The 23047-nt window shown below is 33.4% G+C and overlaps 1 protein-coding gene across 1 annotated transcript; it reads left to right on the top strand.

Annotated features, from left to right (window-relative positions):
* The first annotated feature begins 7831 nt into the window (after positions 1-7831).
* On the top strand, positions 7832-21144 carry LOC110461105 (interphotoreceptor matrix proteoglycan 2-like). The gene is made up of 10 exons (XM_021514393.1): positions 7832-8080; positions 10503-10618; positions 11205-11263; positions 11676-11851; positions 12432-12594; positions 13776-13961; positions 14602-14845; positions 15670-15825; positions 16773-16822; positions 18643-21144. The coding sequence occupies exons 1-10, from the start codon at positions 7915-7917 to the stop codon at positions 18650-18652; spliced, it is 1326 nt and encodes a 441-aa protein (XP_021370068.1). The 5' UTR covers positions 7832-7914; the 3' UTR covers positions 18653-21144.
* Positions 21145-23047: the final 1903 nt, after the last annotated feature.

The following is a 23047-nucleotide window of genomic DNA, read 5'->3' as shown; positions in this document are numbered from 1 at the left end:
ATCAAGACGCCTTTTCCGCATCGCGGCATCGGAGAGTTCCAAATTCCACATCACGTGCAATGGGATGTAAGATAGAAATTTCCTACACCCTTTCTTACTCTGGACAGCTCCACCTTACACACAGGGAAATGAGAGAAAGGGATAGCTCACACCTGTCTGGGGTAAGAACTAGACAGACTATGTGTAACATAGAGGTGATACACTGAATGTCTAGCTAGAGGTTTTGGATCGCAAACAATGAAAATATGTGCGATAATTAAGGATTGAATTCTGTTTTGTTGAGGTTTATGGGGTATAAACCTCAATGTTTTGAGACAAATTTTATGAACTGCGAAGCAGTTCATTTTGAATTTGTCTCAAAACCCATTGTGGTTTATACCCAATAAACCTCAACAAAATGAGATTCTATCCTTATATCTACATTCAGAGCTATTTTGATATTTGTTCGGATAATTTCTAAGATATTGGTCTTGTGCAAGTCTTACACCACGGAAGGTAACAACACTTATGACGTCATCACTCACTGTGAGACGTCGTCCTGGTAAGATGAATAAGCAAATTAAGATGTTCATTGAATACTTCTGACAAAAAAATAAATAATCGCAAACAATCTTTCAATAGAACTACTTTCCGCTCTCCGCTGAATAACAGAGTAATCAGGTTGATAATATGCTGATGTATTCATACGCCAACTGAAAAGTTCATTGAAAAATAACCTTTAAAATGTTAAGTAGGTATAGTGAGTCCAAGTTCAGTAGAAATGTAAATATTAGTATATGCACAACTGTGCGGTAATTTTTTCGATATAGGTATCTAGATTTGTATACATATATATTTATGGAATGACCGGTGAATAGATAAGATTTCGCATTTGAACTTGTATATTTCCTGATAAAGTTACATGTACATGGCTATCTATATATCTAGAAGTATTGGAAACATCATGAACAAAAAGTTTTTGGAACGACCTCAATCGACATGTGTGTATATATACGGTCATACATATATAGTACTATACACGCAAAAAATTGTAAACAAAACCGTCTTTCCTGTTACCAGTTACCTGTTAATTACCAGATAACGGGTACATATTTTGTATCACTAGTCCACCGTGAAGGAGGTGTGAAATTTCCACACAAAGCTTAACAGACACAATTTACACAGGTAAGATCCAGCTGTAATTTAATAACTGTCAAATCATCGATGAACTCTATTTGGCCGTTAACTTCATGCATTTCATTACGTACTTTTACTAGTACTATACCTGATAGTACAACTCTATTGTGGTCAGTTTTACAGTCATTAAATTAGATTAAAGTACAAAATATACCAATCGGATATTAAACACGTATACGATTAACCTTATTTCAATCGAGCCTTCCGGATTGTTTTTTTCATTTCGTAATATCGATCAACCGATGTTACTCTATCGCACATATGTACGCGTTTTATCGCACCGCTGTGCGCACTTTGTGCTGATGATGTGCGCACCATGTATGCACGGTAATATTGGTGCCTTGTTAGATTAGACAACTATACTTACAGCACTCTTGTGACTGACATTTTTTTCCTGTCCTTTCTCAATAGTAAATATTTCATGTTAAGGGTGTAAGAGAGGGATTCCGCCCAAGGACTTCATATTTGGTAAAACCCGAGGCCTGCCGATGATTTTGCACCATTTTGAAAACCCCAAAGGCAGATGTTCCCTTTCCTACAACCCCGGACTGGAAACAGTATTTAGCTCAGTAATAAAAAAAAACAAGTCACAATTCCTTCATCGTGGCATTGCAATGTTCCCGATTTCTTGACGTCATATCCTTGTTGTAATATTGTGAAGAAATAAACTCGTCGATACATGATTAAACATTATCCAAAGTTCTTAAGAAGTGTGACACTCTCTTCGTTTGAATATACGGTGTTCCTAGATGTTGGACGTCCATCTTTTACAGCGTTTATTATTGTGGTCAGAATTATAGATAGAGTTATTTTGTCAATAATTCTGCATTAACAACAATCATGATTCAGATGTTTCATAATAATAGTCAATATTTATTGTAAGATTTTGTTTTATTTAATATTTTTTAATTTCTTTTCAGGTCAACATCGTGTAATTCTTTATGCTTTGTGTAAGTAATACGTTTTAAATGCATTTTCGTACTTATTATATCACCCAAAAATTATTGATGTTCTCTTAACTTGTTCTCCTTATTGTTATTTTCCTCTTGCCAAACGGTTACCGGACGTTTTATTCAAACAGTACCAGCCAAATAAGTATGAGAATTTACATTAGTAGTTATTACAATGCGATGCATATCAGAGCTAATAAATTGCAAGGTATAATAGTTTGCACAGTAATACATCAATATTTACATTTGCATGGCATTGCCACTATATATGCTATTTGAAAGCTGTGTCGTTGATGGAACTTTAAATACCATGCACCACGAGACATAATTCTTATCGTATATCGTATTAATACAACACCGACCGGAACTAAATTATCCAATGTAAACAAACATGACGGCTGCTGAAATATCGCTGGGCATCATGAGACATGACAATGTAATTGTAATTGTGTAAAAGAAAAGGAAATATTAAAAAGTAAATCTTTTATTACAACAAAAACAAGACCAACGTCTGCAATATCGTACAAAATGCAGATCGGTTGAAATAACCAATGCCGGCAATGGAAACAACCTCAACACTAATGCAATTTATCAGAAAGGCATATATGTATTTCATACATTTGTAACGAACCCTTGTGCTCTGTCGCAAGATCACTCACTTCAAACGCTATCAGTATCATGCGTCTGTAGTCAGGTTCCCATACAATCAACAAATAAATTCACGTCTGGATTATTCACAAATTCGAAATTTCCTCTCTCCTCATTCAACTTTTGAAAATAACTCCCTCGTGGAAGACAAGGTCGGATTCCGCTGTACACTGTATTTTTCCATGCGCGTAATTTGTTCCGGGGGAGAAATCGAAACAATTTCAAATCTTACTTTCAGCTCAGATTTCTATTGATAAACTTAAAACAGCCTATAGACATATCATACGCGATTGTATTGATACTGAATTGTGGAATACAATTGAAGTGTTTGTTAAAATTTCAAAGTACAACTTTGTTTTCCAATCAGCACGCGACAACACGCTGTTCCTACTATGGAACGAGTTTGTGTGATTTGTCGATAAGGCGGGATTTTTTTTAATATTTTATATATTAATTGTAAGTTAAAAAGAACATAAAAGGCAGTGAAAACGTTAATATAAGTATTGAACTGTTTTTGTATGGTATTTATGATCTATTTGAATGACACAGGTTTGCAAGCAAACAACATAATGCGCGCTCAGTTCAATGCTTAATTGTACTTATAAAAAATAGCTACTAATCTTCTTCCAGACAGAGACTTTAAAAAAATATACAACTGATACAAAAGTAGTGTGCAGTATCAATATACATCGCTTGTTCACAAAAAAAAATCCAGAAAAGAATCGATATTAGGCACATACTTGTTACAAAAACTAGCTATACAAGTCTACGTTGGATAATAGTACTCTCCCCTATTAGGCAACTGTTATTTTCAAAATACTTTCCTTCACTGTATTGTGATATTGCATTGGTTTAAGCATACAATGTATTTAACACCATGAATTTAACAGCTATAATTGTTCAGCTTACAATTAAATTATGAAACTATTAAATTTGTATTGTTTCAGCATGAAAAAATGCCTTTTATTATACAATCCCAAGCTATTGGATAATATGATGTCCTGGAACGGATGAAGGTAGATAGCTGATATTTTTGTTTTGTTTTAAATTGTAGGTCTGGCAGTCTTAATTGTCAAAGTCTCTACAACGAATGAAGATCTCGGTAATATAATATTTTCGTTTTTGGTCAAACTGCCTTATGCATTTATACATCACAGTCAATAACAAAGTGCGTTTCAATTTAGTCATATTTATATTGTTTTCTTATTCACTTGATGCTCTTGCACTAGTGTTCGGGCTAGAAGCTGCTTGCTTGATTCCCTTTAATGATCCTTCGATGGATACTTGTATAATCTATATCTTGATATATCCCCGTTGACATTTGTTTCTTCCCATTTACTAACTGGTGTCAGCTACTGAGAAATAAAAAGTTTTTTCTTTCACCTCAATTATTCATTCCATACTACTTCATCAATGTTTGAAAGAGAACTAGTTTAATCCTTATACAATTGTATCAGTTTTCATATAACATTGTATTTCAATGCATTTATATTTGATTAGAAACAATACTGTATTTAACCAATCTGTTGACACGTTCGAATGCTTTTGAGTAGATATAATGTGCCAGTTATCTCCCTTGTATGATTTGTTTTTGCTTTTTCTCATAATAGAAGAGTCACCAATATTCTTCTTTAGTCTTGATTTATTTTTTCTAAAAATTCTGAGAGTAAGAGATTGATTTTGAAACGACCATATGGTGTAGTATATTTCTACAGAGAAGAAGTAGAACTCATACGATTTAAAATACATAACCTGATTTAGCCGAAAGTGGTATTTTTACGTTTTTAAGTGTTTTATCGGCACATTTACCTGTTTGGCTCAAAATATTATGATTCGTTAGATTACTAATCGATCCTAAACTGACAAAATGGCATTTGATGCAGTAAATATATACTTTGTTTATATTTCGCATTCGCTAACTAACTTTTTTATAAAGAGTTTTTAATACATCATTACCTCCTCATGAAACGTTGATAACGTTCTCTTCCTAACGACGATACGACAGCTGAAAGAAAATTTTCTGTTAAACACCTCTCTATATTTTCAAACATACTGCAGCTTTATTGATGATCTATTTATAAATTGATTATGTTTTTTCAATTCTGTGGTCATATTTATAAACAAAAAATTACACATCGACAGGAAAAATTGTAGGTGAATATATGTTTACGGGTACGATATAATGAGATAATTGGAGGAGCGTAAACGAATGTTTGGTATAAAAAAAAACTATCTTGTACATGTAAGTATGCTTTTTTTCAATGAAGGGCGATGCATTATGCCTGTTTTTGGGAACGATGATAGTTGTGAGAAAAAACTGGCTTAAGGATGTACACCTCGGAAAAGTCTTTGTTATGATCGGTCAAACATACCGATTCAACAGAATGTGTTAAATTTCTCGTTTTGACCGTAGAAAGACCAAATTCATACCTTTCAAGAGACCATCAGGAATTTATTAATGATTGTACAATTGATAAAAATTGTATTTTCGTCTACATTATGGAAGAAAAATGTCTTTAACCTATACTTTTATCTCAGAATTGCAATTGATGTTACCCCTACCCCCTACCCCCATTTTTAATTGCAAAAATACTGATTTGTCACTTTTTTCTGCAGATTTACGATCAATATAGAAAGTTCTGCTATTAAACTTTTACTAATACTTAATTAATCGAAAACAGTAAAAATAAACAGCTTATTTGTTCTGCTTCATAATGTTTTGTTTGATTTTTCACCTTTTGCGGTATTTAACGCCAACAGCGCTCCAGTTGACCAAATACCAATATCGTACAATTTACATGTTTACATATACTAAAAATGAACTCGCTATGGTTTAAAATGGTGATACCATGACACTTTTAGTGAAAGATATAGCGTCAAAACTGGTGGAATTTTAGCATTGCGTACAGTGCAAGAAATACACATTTTTGAGATATTCAAAATAGCCGCTGAATTGGTAATTTTTTTTAAATGTAAAAGAGGTCTATACACACTGGGCATCTAGTGTTTTGGTACATTTTTCAGATGCATGCTTACTTTTTAAATTGATCAAAATATGTTATATTTAATAAAAACACGATAAACTAGATCAAAAAGGAATTTGAACGTGACTGAAACCTCAAAAGAGTACATCCTTAAGGGACAAACTATCAAAAACAAATTCGCTGAGGAGAGTTGTAGCATCATGTGAACATAATAGCATTTTAGCAAGTTACGTTATAGAAAATGAAATATATTACGAGGATGTTCATGGCATCGTGTATCAAAAGGAAGCAGAAGATGACTGCATTTTTTTGTTTACTGACACATGTTTCAGGTCATCGTGTGGTCGGTTGTCTGTCTTACGTCACGGTCAACAATTCTTCACATTTTCTACTTTAATCTGTGAACTTATTCCAATACATTTTTGCAGAAAGCTTCCGCCATTAACGACATGAGAAAGTTGAAAATTATTTGGTTCTCATTTTTTAAATGAATTCATAAGATTAAGGTCATGTCTAGAAATTCTACAATCCAATACCCTATATATATAAAGGTCCTTACATGCTTGATGAAAAGTGTGAATTGCATTATGTCCGGGTCATCCATTCCTCCAAATGAAAAGCACTTTTGAAGATATTTTTCAAATGGGAAATAAATCTTTTTTTTTTTTAAATTATATTCATGGGATGAATTTGTTTATGTTATAAACTGTTAGTCGTTGACCTGGTGCCTGGCGACATATTTAATCTCTTTTGTACCATATTTTTCATTTTTAAGAAATGAACACATTTAAACTTAGCATATTAATTTAGCAACGATAGATATATATATGATGAGAATAGTTAATTATTACGAAAATAAGTACCGTTCCAAATAGTTAGGTTGTAGATTCAGTGAAATGAAAAAAATGTTGATACGATGATTCTATAAATACTCCATATATCTATTTTCAGAAGGATACTGCAATTGCAGTGATTTTACAACGACACCAACTACACCGACAACAACCACAATAACAACAAATTCACGGACAGCATCTAAACCGGCAGCTACTAAACCGGCTACAGCTAAACCGGCAACAACTAAACCGGCAACAACTAAACCGGCTACTGCTAAACCGGCAACAAATAAACCGGCAACGACTAACCTGGAAACAACTAAACCGGAAACAGCTAAACCGGCCACAACTAAACCGGCAACAATTAAACCGGCAACAAATAAACCGGCAACGACTAACCTGGAAACAACTAAACCGGCGACAGCTAAACCGGCAGCAACTAAACCGGCAACGACTAACCTGGAAACAACTAAACCGGCGACAGCTAAGCCGGCAACAACTAAACTGGCATCAACTAAACTAATAACAACAACTAAACCGGTAACAGCTAAACCGGCACCAACTAAACCGGCAAGAACTAAACCGGCTACAACTAACCCGGCAACAACTAACCCGGCAACAACTAACCCGGCAACAACTAACCCGGCTACAACTAAACCGTCTACATCTAAACCGGCAACAACTCAATCGGCAACAGCTAACCCGGCAACGACTAAACCGAAAACAACTAAACTGACAACAACTAAACCGGCGACAGCTAAACCGGCAGCAACTAAACCGGCAACATCTAAACCGGCAACAACTAAGCCGGCAACAACTAAAACGGCAACAACTAAACCGGGAACAGCTAAACCGTCACCGACTAAACTGGAAACAACTAAACCGGCACCAGCTAAACCGGCAAGAGCTAAACCGACAACGACTAAACTGGGAACAACTAAACTGACAACTGCTAAACCGGCAACAACTAAACCGGCAACAGCTAAACCGGCAACGACTAAACTGGAAACAACTAAACTGACAACAGCTAAACCGGCAACAACTAAATCGGCAACAGCTAAACCGGCAACAACTAAACTGGCATCAACTAAACTAATAACAACAACTAAACCGATTATAATTACATCGCCAACAGCTAATTTGACAACAGCTAAACCGGTAACAGCTAAATTGACAACAACTACATCGCCAACACCTAAACCGACCACAGCTAAACCGACAACAGCTAAACCGACAACAGCTAAACCGACAACAGCAACAGCTAAACCGACAACAGCTAAAGGTTCTGCTAAACGGAAACGTAGCAGTAGTAAACATAATATGGCTGCATTACAGACAGCAAAAAGAAAGGCAAGGAATACAACAATCAACTGCATGGAAAGATGTAAAAAATACATCAACTCTTATCCGTTACAAACAACATCACAAAGTTCAACGAAACATGCAGCTACACCTCAGCCAACAAAATATCCGTCTCATGCACCGGGTAAGCAACCTGTTTTATCGTTGTTAAATCAAACTGGTATTTAATTTGATAGCATCAATGTTAATCATTAGGTTCACATCGACAGTATGAATTTCTGGAAAATATAATTGTGTTTATGGAACAAACTGGTTTAATAACATCACAATACATCATAAATTACCTTGAAGAAAAATATGTTTTGGTTACTAAGACATCAGATGTGCATATAATTTACGAATTAATTACCTTCAATATGCAGAAGTATACTCAAATTATGAAATGAATTCAATATTTTATAGTATCTATGAACAATAGGTATATATTGTACAATTGTACATATATATAAACGAACATGCTCTCATCATGTATGGATTATTTGACATGACTATGATCGCTTTAGCTGCATGAAATGTCTTATACTCTTTTTTATTTATTTAAACAAATTCATTTAACCCTCACGTGCTTTTACACGTATCCAAACAATTTCCCTCCCTTCCCTTTGCTTTACTTACAAACAATGTTTGCGTTCTCACATTCCAAAACACATTGGCGGAATTGGTAAGTAATTTGTTTTTATATGCGTTTTATAATGAAAATATACTGGGTAAGCTGATTTCTTTGCAATATTACTCAAATGCAGACATTAACACCAGATAATAATACTGGTGTGACTACGCCTTACAATATGCGGAAACAGAATACAACAATAATCTACCATACAAGGATTACAGGCACAGGTAGCAGGTATTCATGTGGATGTGTATAAAGGCGTGTTTGGGTTTATTAATATGCTTAATGTGAAAAAATGTACGTAGTGATAAGTGTGTGAAAATGGGGAAAGTACGTTGCTGTTGTGTCTCTACTGACAATAAGAACATGACACTGGGTTTAAACTCTCGACCTTTCGTTCCCGATTTTTAAACCAAGTGGCATGTCCTAGTTGCAATATAGACCCTACAACTGACGCACTATTCCCTTATTCGATAACTCCCTGTGTATAACATTATCAAAAGCTGTTTGGGCAAGTACGAGAGATTGAACATTCGAAATGAAATTGGGATCAATGTTAAAGTGTAAAACTGTTTGCTTTCAGAGAGGAACGAAATGAATATTGACAGTGTTTAGTTCGTACATGTTAAGTATGTACTTACTAAAGAAAGAAGTTAACGCAATTTCAATTTTTACCTAACTTCACGAATTGCTGACAAAATTCAGCGACATTCGGCAGTTAAATTGTTTATGGTACAGTCATATAATGTTTGCTCAAATTTGTGTTAAGTCAAAATACAGAACCTTGCCGTGCGCTACTAGGAACTCGTCGAACTTCCAGAATCTAGAGCCACACGTAATAAAACCATTCCAAACCTGACATGTGCAGATACAGTGCACAACAATTAAGTCAAAATGCAGTAAAAACGCAAATGCTAGAAATGTCTTAATTTGGGAGAGGACGAGATATTGCACTAATTTTGCAATGTGGCATCGCCGAGCAGTTTGGTGTTAAGACATAATCTATTGGATGCGCGTGTTCAACTTAAAGCCACACCGTCCAAATGTTATACCGCATATTAATCAATATCAACGCCGTATAAAGTGTTGCCGTGTACATGCTCGAAATGTGTATAGCCTGACTGATTGGATGCGTGTCTTGTTTTACGGTTGTCCCGATAGCCCCATTAACATATCACCCGACGTCGCTATGAATGCTTTGCCTATACACGCGGTAGGGAAAATGACCAATCTGAAGGAGAGATAATATGGTTTGTGGAGGTAGTTATCATGGTGTTTAAACCCCTTAGCTGTCACCCAGAGCAATCTCACCACCGTTAGATACCGGGATCAGGTCCTCCAGCTCCATGTTATTCCCCTTAGCCGCCATAGCTATCTCATCCTCTAGAAGGACAATGCAAGGCCTCACGTTCCAAAATGTTTAGTGCTTTTCTAGCCCAAAAGAATGTCCCAATATTAGATTGGCAACCACACAGTTAAGATTTGTCCCCTGCGGAACATTTGTGGCACAACACATTTCAAAGAATAATTAGATTGTTGATTTGTATATGGTAAGGAGAGTACGGCATTGATCGCGGTCAACGAAGGATACACGTGGTATTGAATAGACACTGGGAAAGAAGATGAGTGGCTGTATTGCGACGTCATACCTGACACCGCCGCTTTTGTAAACAGCTTCATTTTTTTCTCATAACTTAGTAAAAAAGGGTCCAGTTAACTGTTAATTTAACTCTAACGAAATATCATCAATAACCTTTGTGAAATTTATCACCAAATATATGTGGTACTTTTTCCAGCGGTATACAATGACAATAATAATAATAATAATTCAAGGTTCTTTTATACCGCTTTATCACAACCTGTTGTAGGTCGTCTCAAAGTGTAAAATAATAAATAAAACGACTATGATAATATAATTATTGATTTATTTCAGATCTCACAAAGTTATCAATACCGTTGGCAATTATTGTCGAAGGCAATTTCTCGGAAAACTTAGCTAATAAATCTTCAACTACCTATAGGAATTACTACAACGCCTTTAACCTATCAGTAAGTTATTTTGTAATATTTTTCCGATGAACGCAGAATGTTTCTATTTCGTTTTAAAATGTCGTTTGGTTAAAATGATTATCATAACATACCTCCTGTAACAATAGGGTATATTTTCTTTATTACGAGACACATTCATTACAAAAGTCTTTTTTACGTTCAAAACATTTCTGTGACTCGGACTATCCCGATCAGTTTGTATTTTAATTGCGATTTAATTCAGGTGTGCAATTGTACATTAATTGATATTTATTGATATAATTGTAATTGTAAACATTTTATATTACAAAGTAGAAATATATCTTTAAGTTGAAATGACGCCGACTAAAATGAAATTTAGCTCGAAGTTTTAAGTTAAATTGATCTGTTATTTATTTACAATACTCGAGAGAAAAGAAAGCAGACAACGTAACAAATGTTTCGATTTTGAAGAGAAAATATACTACACCTAAAATAATGCAAGCTTTAATAAATATATTATTGTATACGACCCTTCAATAATTTTTCATATTCGAATACTTTCCTGGTTATAATGAAGCATTGTATATATGTGATTATCATAAATGTGTTTTTATTCTTTTTCAAGTTAACGGAACTTTACAAGAACAGATCTGGTTTTATAAGTGTAGACATCGACAGTTTCTTGTGAGTGTACACATATGTATTTATATGTATAACATAATATACAAACAAACGTTTTACTAGCTTTAAAAATAGGAACATCAATATACCAACTTCACATACAGCTGTTGGTTATCGACAAGTCCAATACATATTTAATATAGAATGATTGGCAGGTAGAAGAATCATTATATTTATTTGCTTTAAAATTAAGATGTGTACAATGAAGATCCCATGAATATAATCATACCATAATTTCTTTTTGTTTGCAATTTAATTATGCACAAAGAATGCATAACTTGTCAAGCATTTATATTTTCCTTTACGAAACGAGCAATACAAGCAAACTCTGTTCTTGCGCTAATGTATTGTCAGCTATTTAGGATAGACTCAAAGCTATCTAGCTTAATCCAATGTGTATCTATGTTTATTTTAGCAAAGGTTCCATCGGATGCAACTTCGGTTTAAATGTAGCACCGACTCCATCATTTAACGTCAACGACTTAAACAGTTCACTTCTTACAGAAAATTATTCAACCTTTTCCGTGCGTGTTGGAAACACTTCTTCGTTAAAAGTTGATATTGACAAGACAAGGACGGCAATGGTAAATGGTACGTATGAATATATTCCTTCCCAGTCCATCCATTGTCCAAATATATAACGAAACAAATGCTGTCATTTATTTCTGTCCCTCCTTTTGTGTTTGTGTTTTAAAGGACATTCCAATATGGCTGCCACACCAAACTGTATATCAAATTAAATAATGCATTCCATAAGCATTAAACAATCCCTGTCATAAAATAATCCTCCTCCAATATTTCTCAAACATAATTGAGATACATGCACAATGAATTTCAGAAAAAAACATTCAATAACTGATGTAAAAAAACACTTTTTATGTGTCCATTTTCCAAGCTAAATAAAAGTCACAATTCAGGAAAAAGAACGTTTAAACTTGTAAATATCATAAGGTTGGAGTTCCATGGAGATGCATTTGTCGAGAAAATGATACGTATAAACATATATCTTTCCAGTCCATCCATTGTCCACATTGTTAAAGGTTTAAAAATGCTGTCATTTATTTCTGTCCTTCTTTTGGTTTTTGTGTTTTTAAGTCTATATATGCTCAGTTTTGAGTTTTGACTTTATAAATAAATCTTTTTTCTTTTTCTTTTCTAACAACAACAAAAGCATTCACAGACCCTTGCAAAGCGTTTCAAGTCAACTGCTCACACGATACATTTTGTGTGGTAGATACAGGAAAGTTTGTTTGCAGCCATAAATGTAATACAAATAACATTTGCGCAAAGAATGGCGAATGCTTTGTGGACACACACGGAACAGTCAAATGCAGGTAAGATTGCGTTAATACACTTCTATATCTTACATGTTATTGTCAATATGTCGTCTACATGCAGAACTCAACATGGTTCGTTAGTTGAATCATAGGTATAAACTTTGATATGGAAGATGATATGATATTGTTCAGTGTAATATCAAACACCTGTTCGATATATAACACAGATAGCAAAATCCTTGTTAGTAATACTAGTTGAAATGATATGGTTATTAACGAATTCACGATCAAATGAGAGAACAGTAGCGTTTATCTACATGTTATAGTGCGTTTACATGTTACAAGTTACAAGTTAATTTGTTATTCAAGAGCTTGTTCCGGATTTCATGATTTCTGTAAAAGCTGTTTACTATCGACGGTCAAACTTACAACACAGGGTTTCCAAAGATGAAAGTTGATGAAAAACAATAACAAGCTTTATGGTCGTCATCATAATTCCATATAGAAATATCAGATCTTTTATGTGATATAAGGTCGATGGTTTTATTACGCTCATGAGTAATGAATGCTGAATCATCGCCACTACACCGGTTCTTATAATCCGTTATTAATTTATAAAGAATTGATTTAAGCTTGGTTTTATTTTACAACTCATGTATATGTAATTCGTATAGTTAGTGAGATAAAAATTCCCTCACTTTACGTACAATGTATAAAGTAAAAGTCAACACGCACTAAAAAGAATATGATACACTCGCAGACTACAACAAACGATCAATGCATTTCGTTTCATTTGCATCCACATTTAAACCGAACAGTTGTCATATGACAAAAATGCCATTTGCGTTTTGATCATTACCTCCCCCACCATAATGCAACAATGTGACAGACTTCTAGTGTATATTTCGCTCGCTAAGCTGAGTAGCTTCTCCATCCAGACTTTCTATGATAACCACTATGATATTCTTCGTTTCTTTTTCCATACGAAGATCGGTATGGTTTTTCTCATTAGTGTGCTTTATTGTTTCTTTGTTATTCACCTATTCTCTTAACGCGTGACTTCAATTAGATTTGAACTTTATTCACATTGAGGTTGTCGTCGATGAAACACCTTCTGGTCCTAATGATCACAATGTAAATCTGTCTTTTGTTTATATTTTTCAATGGTTTTATAGTTTTGTGTTTCAAATAACGGTTTTTTTCCCGATTCTGATTTATCGTGCTGTATATTTAAACAGATGTCGAGAAGATTCCATGTATGTGTATAAAGGTGACACCTGCAAAGAGAAGGTAATGGTTTTCTTCAGCGGGAAAAACACAGCCATCATCGGCGCCTCTGCAGGGGCTGTCATCGCCTGTCTTCTATTACTTTTTATCTTCCTGGGCGCTAGGTGGAGACACAAACGAATAGGAAAAACAACTGAGTAAGTATTTAAATATCATACACATTTGTATTGTTGTTTAGACGTTTACATTAAAAAATAGCCCAATATTGAACTTTTATATACTGCTTATCGGAAGCAATATGGACACCAAACGGAGCTTATCCTCTCTGATGAAAATTCAATATCAAGTGCATAGATGTCCCGTCCATGCACACATTTTCATACATTGATAGAATATGAGTTTTTTGTGTGATTTAGCATTATGGGATGTAAAGTTAATAGCAATAATTGAACTTACAAGTAATGTGTCGAACTTAGACTGGGTCTAAGTGTTACTCGATTCAGAATGTTATGAAACGTATATATTTATTTTGACAGATAGGTATCAAACTTGAATGAGAAATCCGTTCAAATTTAAGTTACTTAAACAATCTATGCTTGACATGACTTTTATAGAAATTGTATGGCGAACATGTTAAGAAGAATTTGTCGAGAGATATTTTAACTAGAGTCACATAAAATGTACTGAATACTAATTACCTTCTGAAGCCCTGGTTTTTGCATCTCCTGATTTTTTTTTTATCCGGGGGTTCATGATGTGTCACTTTGCTTTGAGTTCTTATTTTTGTCCTTGTGCATTGATATTTTTTTCATATTTTCATGCTTTTAATAATCAAAGTGAAAAGCTGTCCGACCCTGAAGAGATAAGGAAGGATAACTCCCAGATCGAGAACGTGCCGATGGATGGTGTGGGGAAGACTAACCCGATGTACCGTCCAGACAAAAGTGACCACCATGACGAAAGACACGGTGACTACTACCCCGGGGAACGCTCGGACAGGGATAACATATACGAGGACGAGCTGGCTTATAATGAAGGAAGATACTACAGAGTACTCAAAGACCCCGACAACAGGTCAAAGGTCAGATACAAATACATTTCTAATACTACCCTTACCAGGTGAAATTTATCTGACTGTTTGTTAATTTGTTACAGAATGAATCAAATCTACATATGTTCGATAAACACGAACTCGACCAAATTTGCTATAACTGGCGGTGATAATGCTTTAATAAACTGATGGTATAATGCTACGTAAGAAGCTTATTGGTCACATTTTATTTTTTTAGAGTTTTTCTAGTGTTTATCTAATGCTATGAAAATATGAAACTCAATCATTTTTAATAAAAATATGGAAATTTAAACTGAAAAAATGGCTTCCAACACAACCATCTTCAGTTGGCTGTAATGTTAACAAACTAGAAAAATAAGAAGGCGCCACAACTAAGGAAATTATGTCATTACATATAAACAAGAGTGAGACAAAGCATGTGATGCACCTAAAAGAAGGGTATAAAAAGGTAGTATCCGTATAACACTTAAAAGTAGATTTAAATGTCTATCAACAATGTCCCTTTAGGGAACATTTTCAATGATTCCCTCATAGGTCATCGTAGGTCAAAGATACCAGCATGACTTCTTCTTTCGAGAGTGAATGGTACTAAACGTGAAATTTCCTGTTTCTCAAGTATGGATATGACATAAGGGATTTGGCATTGTATTAACTTTTAATGGAAGTCCGAATGTTTTGATATAAAACTGACTATTGAATTGTTATTTTACTGGAAATAGCTTTGCAACATGGACAATTTGGCGCCAAAGAAGTAAGGTCATATTCAACGTTTTGTTGTGTCTGAAATTATATATACTTTTACTTCTGCAAGTACTATTTTGGTTTTATTTCAGGCATATGTTTACCAACCCTCTAACATGTCAATACCAGATCAAAGATCAAGCACGGCTTCCAAGTTTGATGACCTTGATTCCAAGCCGCTGTCTTATCATTTGCGACCAGAAAGAGAGCAACAATCCTTTCACGATATGGTCGACACAGAACAGCCGGTAATACATAACAATTATTTATATTATGTATATTATTTTGGTAAAAAACATATTATGTATTATCGGAGGCATTAGAGACCCGGACGTCCGATCTCTAGGTGGACATTAAGCGGATACCAGTTTAAATTATAACACCTATGATTAAAATTTGAAGAAAAAGACAATTTTCTCTTTTTAAAATTCGAACCCAGCACCACCTCCGAACTCGAGACGGACGGTCTCGGCCACCTGGATGCCGGACAACGAGCCTGTTCAGTTCCAGTTTAGTTAATATTATTATTTTAGATAAACAATAAAATAAAAATACAAGCATATATAAATGCTCCTGTGGACATTTTAAAGGTCATCAAAACTATCACAGTGAATATAACCATGTAATAAACGTTTGCTTAACATCCCAATTCTGGTTAAGAGAAATCCATATATAGTTTTAAGAGTCCAGGGTCGAGATCATTCTCTCGGCGTAAATGGCGAATTTAAAAACAGATATGACTGTACTTGGAGCTCATACAGTTTCCCTATTATTGTTATATCCCTTACTAGTGAGGAGGTGTTTTTATACGGCTTTGCAAGTTCGTCCGTCGTCCGAAGTAAAAAACAGTGCACAAGATGATTTATGGAAGACTGATAACGATCATATCTATACAATAATACGCCTATATCGAGGTCTACACCTGATTAGATTTGTTTGTGTATATCGGTCAGATATAAAGGTGACGGGCAAATCGGCGGTATAGGTACATCTATGTGAGCCTGCTCTATCTTTTAAACTTTCACGTGATGAACGTCATGCTCATATTAGTTCAGATGGCTTCGTGTCCCTTTATAATTACGATGCAAATTAAGAAGAAAATATCGAACATTTCTCTTTTATTTAAATACATATATCGTAAGCCTTTACAACGAACCGTAGTTTTGTTGACTCAAGTTGTTTTGTCCTGTTTCAGTACTCAATCCGACGCCCGCAAATCATGCGCTCCACAATAAACTCAAATGGGTAAGAATATTTCCATACTTCTTTCATTCTGGATTTAAATTGTACAAGGACGTATACCATATATGGTATAAGCAACAATTACATGTATCACTCTGGATCTCTCCTGGTGCTGTTTTTCTCGTATTAAATTTTAAGTTTCGATTTTGTTATGTGCTTTGGCCAATTTGTTTTCAACGTTTTTGTAAAACCACTTTTTCTGTGCTTGAATTTATCTAGTTTTAAAAATCAGTAAATATTTCGAAGATATATGTTGAATAATACTCAAGTTTACGTGGTGTTTCTCTGTAATTTGTCTTTCTTTTCTTCAAAATTGTACGTTCCAAGTAAGCGTTTGATACAATTCAACCATACTAAACTATTAACATGGAACTATGTTAATACATGCTACCGATTATTAATCTATGATTATTCAAAACTTGTATAATATCTGTTTACATTGTTCTCAACTGACCCAACAGAACCTTTATCCTTCAAAAATTCATTTTGTTACTTAAATTCACTGTAAATGATTTCATATATATACAGTATACACAAAATGATTCATAAGACGCAGTATCATGAAAGTTAATTTATGTTTCAAACTTAATTGTGAAAGGTAATCTTAATGATATGTAAAGCAAAGTATTATTCGTCGTTTTTTCACACCAGTTCCGACATTTTATTTTTTCAATTAGTTATTTTAAGAAAAAATCACTTAAAATAGTATTTATGACGTCATGATGTTAACGTGTATTATCAATATCGGTGTATATATCAATCGAATGGAAGGATTTGTATTGAAACAAAATGCGTACCTACTTGAAGTTCATTCTTTTTGTAATGGATTTTCTTCAATTAATTTAATGATAATTGTATTCATAATGAATGGTTATATTTTATATATATCTTTCGTTGTGTTTACTTTTAAGTTTTTATTTTTTTATTTATTTATTATTTATTTGACGAGTAATTATGGTGGTGATCAAGATAAGATAGTTTGGTATAGCAAATGATAAAAAAAATATTTTACTCATAAAAGATTCTTTGGATATATTGTACTTCACTTGCTGATTTTACATGGTGTTGAGCATTGTTGAAAGTGGGGAAAAGAATAGACTTTAACCTATTCGTTGTTTTGCTCGAATAAAGGAAATGATGAAAATGCCTTAATGATTCCCGTACCACTAAAAACTCTAAGTGTTTGAAACTGATTCACCAGCACGACTATTGATAATGTATTAAGTTATAATTTCTGACAAGAGAAACATTGCATTGCGAGAACTTTATGAGAAATAATAAATATGAAATAAACAGTACACATATACATATAAACCACAAAATTCATCGGGGCTAGACCGGGTTTCGCACATTGGACTTCAGACTGTTGTATTGTTGCTCTAACCGATTGAGCTACCTGGTCACTCGAAATATCCTGCCCCTTCTGTGCAGCAGTTATATTCACAAGGAAGTTAAGGGGAGGTTACTGATTAAATGAAAAACCACACTGAAGGGGAACAGAGTCCCGTAAAACCTTTAATACCACAAACAAAGTACCTATATATAGCACTCGACATGCATGTTGGGAAGTCAATATACTGTTGTTGAAAACAAACGTGAAATAATAGCCAAAATATATATCATAGAAACTGAAAGAACATATATCTCAGCAGTAAGTGAAAAGAACTGGTTCGTGGTTGTTATCATTTTTGAAATTAATAAAACGTATTGTCATATATGTTAGCATTTCAATATGAATAGTTCAAACAGTGCCATTTTATGTATTTCTTGAAGATCATTTTTTTCTCTCTTTGGTAAAAATGTGGTATATATCTCTGTTTCAGATACCGATAGAGCGGCAAAACATATGAGATACAAAGAAGATTTTGTACTATGTGTACGGATTTCTCTTCAATCTCTTCGGGAATGACCTATGTATACTAATGCGACAATGGATTGTGAAAAGCCAACAACTGATTAACATCATATACATCAAATACAATACATAATCCTTTTTTGATATATGAAAATGTAAGTTTTGTATGACATTCATCATCCTTGAATTGTTGTGTATTATGGCAAATATAATCATTTGATTATAAAGATACTCGTTAAAAGTATTATTGTAAAGAAACAGTTCAAAGATAGAAATGAAATAGAAAATAAAACAGTTAGGGGACCTCAAACGGGTTTGAACCCAAAAAACATATTTATGAAAAGAGCTAAACGAAGTTACATTTACGAAGCAGGTGGTGAGTACACAAATTATCGTACTCATTTGCTCGATTAAAACATGTATTTTTATTTTTTTATGCTGACTTAACTGTAAAACATTGTGGCAAATTCCACCAATACGGTATCTTCTGAAAAATCATCGCAACGATTTATTTTCTTCGAATTAGCGAAATTACTACAAAAATAAACCTTACGAAATGTGTACCTTTGCTATGTTAGCAACATCCACCAACTATTTTGGTTTCGGAAACGAAAGCTACTACCAAAATGCTTGGAAGGTATGATTTGTATCTTATTGGAATACGGTGTTTACTTCTAAATGATTGTATTCATTTGTAAACAGGCATGTGTTTCATGTCTTTGATGTTAAAGTTTTTTTCTTTTAAGACATTGCGTATAAAATCATTTGCATAAGTATTTATTTAATTTTTAGTTTGTTTCATGTCAATTTGTTTCTTTACCAATTGTTTTAATAATACGCATGCCAATCAAAATCTAATGAAGAAACATAAAAAATGCTTGTTATATTATTATTTAAATCAAATCAATCTGAAACTTTACACTTATGAATTGTTTTAGAAAACATTTCAAATATATTGTGACAATGTATAAAAGTTGGTAGTATAGCTCATTTTCATATCTATGCATTGACATACAAAAATATAAGCTTTATATTCATTTTGAAGATTATATAAATCACTTTATCCAAATATCAAATTCAGAATGCATAATAAGATTCCATTTTGTACATATATCTTGTTGAGAAATGCATGAGGTATGATCAAGTTTTTTTTATTTTTTTAAATATTAAAAAACAAATATAAGCATATTAAATATTAAGCCGTTTGCCCTACATGACCATTGCGTCATGTCATGTCAAACTTAAATCATCGAAATTTTCCATATGGTTTCTAATTGTGGTGTATAGCCTTGCAGAAATTGAAACACGACTTTGTTCCTCTTTTTTCATCAGTTTGTGTATTGTTAGTTTAAATGATTGAATAAGGATATGATCATTATAGTGTTTTGTTAGTTTTGTTTACATATCATAATTGAAATACTTTCATTCAATTTGTGTATTTTTAAAATATATGTGTTTACAAATATTATTCACCAAGATGTGTTTCTACAGATCCTTGGATATGTATTAGCAAATTTGGATTCATACCATTATTAGAGCATTTCTACATTTGAATGAATCGTTAAATCGTTAGAGTTGATTTGTTTTATTTCAGTAAAATCAGTTATATTCCTTATGTATGTTGAAGGGCTGGACCCTTTGATCAGTAATGACACTGCGTCGGTTGAACCATTGGTAAACGTGATAACATATTCAATTCGTTTTTATGACAGAGTTCTCAATTCAACTTCAGCTCAAATACCAATTCTTATTCTTCATTATGTCTCGCGATAAGAAATATTGCACATTTCAATCTACTAGAGTTTGTATGATGTATTCGAAGCATTTGTATAATCGTCTGAATTATGTAAATACTTTTCACGTGAATATGTATATAAAGGTGTTTATTAACATGCAATGGAGGACAAATCCCGTTTTACCTTGCTAGGTTATCTCAAGTACACGGTGAAAAGTAATTAACTGACCAATTCGACTTTACAGTTCATGCATTTCAACATTTATTCATTTTATCATTTGAAGTTTATCTCAGTAGAAAATCTGTTTATTGTAACTTGGTAAGGAAAAGGATAAAATGGCTAGGTGAAATTTGTGAAATTAACTCATCATATTATAAAAGCTTGTTCACGTTTGGTTCAAATCATACAGCAAATTGAGAAAAGATGAATAAAAATAAATGAGTAAATGGATAATGGGAAACTGAGCGTAAACACTTTTATAAAAAGGAATTGTCTGTCCCTTCCGATATTTTATATATCTTTATTGTATTCACCTTGCAATTCTTTCCCTCTTTATTGTTTCACCTCGCTATTTTTTCTCTTTTTCTATAAAAGAAGCAATATGTATTCAATAACTTTCTAAAAAGTCATTAAAATCCTAAATTTCAAATTATCTTCTTTGTAAATCATTGAATTTCCATAGTACATTGTTTAAATGTGATACAATTTAAATTTCAATAAAGTGATTTTGCTTGTAAATCATTTTTGACTTCTTGATCTTTATTTAGTTATTGTAAGATATTTGGCCAATCACCATATACATAGACTCTCTGCAGGATAAATAGATGGAGTTAGATCCCCTGGAATTTCAGGGGAAGAACAATTGATATTTCTTGTGATTAGTTTTTTATAGACACGCCCAAATAAGAGATTTACATTAACTTCTTTTCCAAAAGAGATTTGTTTAATATTCAACAAATCTGCAAGATTAGAAGTCGTAAATATTAGAAATGTCACAGTTGAATGCCAATACAACGGTTACATGAGCGTATGTAAGTTTGTACAGTGTATCTGCTATATACAAACATGTACAAGTAACATATTTCGACATAATTTATTAAATATGTCGTCATTAACAAAGAAGATGTCAACATAACCTTAGAAAATGTTAACATAATCTAACAATATTTCGACACATTTTTTAAATATATATCAACATAGGATTACTTTTCTGATATAATTGTGCCGAGATCACTATTATATAAAAAAGCTTACTCAGCTTTTTCGTGTTAAAGCTCTGATGTTACAGCGACTAAAATCAACAAACTGGGAATGTTGGTCTATAGTCTTTGGTTTTGAAATACTACTGTTATCCTTTTTTTTTATTAAGACGATATCTTTTTTTGCGGTGCTTTTCATATACTTTACTGTTGTTATTGACCGTTCACCAGCTCTCCTTAACTTTTTAAACACTCTTTAAAAACTCTTTACCGTTACATTTGTTGACAAGGCATTAATACCTAGACGGACAAATTACAACACGGTCTGTAAAACACAAAAACATAATGCAACTTACACGCAACACAAAAGCAACAAAACTGTGCGTTTGAAAACAGTAGAGCTGTCTCGTTCGATAAGTGGCACCGTTTTGACCTTTCCTGGCGATTACAGGGAATTGCACCATCTGTGGGTTTGTTGTTTATATGCAAAGACCACATAGTCGAAGCAGTACAACATGAAGTCGTTGACAAATATAAGCAATGAAGTATGTCATTTACAGAACCAGGTTGATGTTAAAAATGTTTTAAAATATTTTTGAAAAATTGACAGCTTTGTTCGAGTAAAACTATAATAGTAGTTATCTATTGAAGTTGGTTAACATAACTATTATATCAGCAAATTACTTATATTAACCATATACGAAAAGTGATACATGGTATTACAACCAATATTTGGATACACCGTTGAATTTAACCAAATAAGAAATAAGTTGTGTAATATATAAAATTGTATTGATTATGTCCGATTGCAGATGAAACCTGGCTCATCCTTGACTTAACATAAAATTGAGAGAAAAGAAACATAAGTAGCAAGCAGTAGCCAGGCAAAGCAGGATGAATACAGACAAAAACCTTCTAAATACTAAAAGGTAGACTTTGTGATCATAGTCTTACTGATAACGACATATTACGTAATCAGGTTTGATAAAAATACACGTACAGTGCGTTTAAATCAATATATATATACACCTACTAGGTTGTTGACAGGTAAATGCTCCGCTGTATCAAATCATCGATAAACGCAGCTGTCTTAGTCCCGGCCGATAACACTGGGATTTATGTAATAAAATACAGTATAATAATGAATAGACGTCCATAACCCTTTCTTAGATTCTGTTTAAAATCAATGTTAATGTCACTTTGTCCTAGGTGAACTAGGGATTGACCTACTACTTCGCCATGTCGGCGACAATAGAGTTGGGGAGTTGTGATTCAACACTGTGTCAGTATGTATTTGTCATGATGTTTCAGCAGAGTATGACAAAATATTATCATCACCAGCAAATGAATAGTACGTCGTTTTCTACTTTATAAGAGATTTAAGAATTGTAGCTGCATCTTCAAAGAATGATCTAGAATAAATCTCTTCCTAACTGAA

Source organism: Mizuhopecten yessoensis, unplaced genomic scaffold (genome assembly GCF_002113885.1).
Source record: "Mizuhopecten yessoensis strain PY_sf001 unplaced genomic scaffold, ASM211388v2 scaffold10565, whole genome shotgun sequence".
Classification (NCBI taxonomy): domain Eukaryota; kingdom Metazoa; phylum Mollusca; class Bivalvia; order Pectinida; family Pectinidae; genus Mizuhopecten; species Mizuhopecten yessoensis.
Note: the sequence above shows the minus strand (reverse complement) of the source record. Positions and strands in the feature narration are given on the sequence as shown.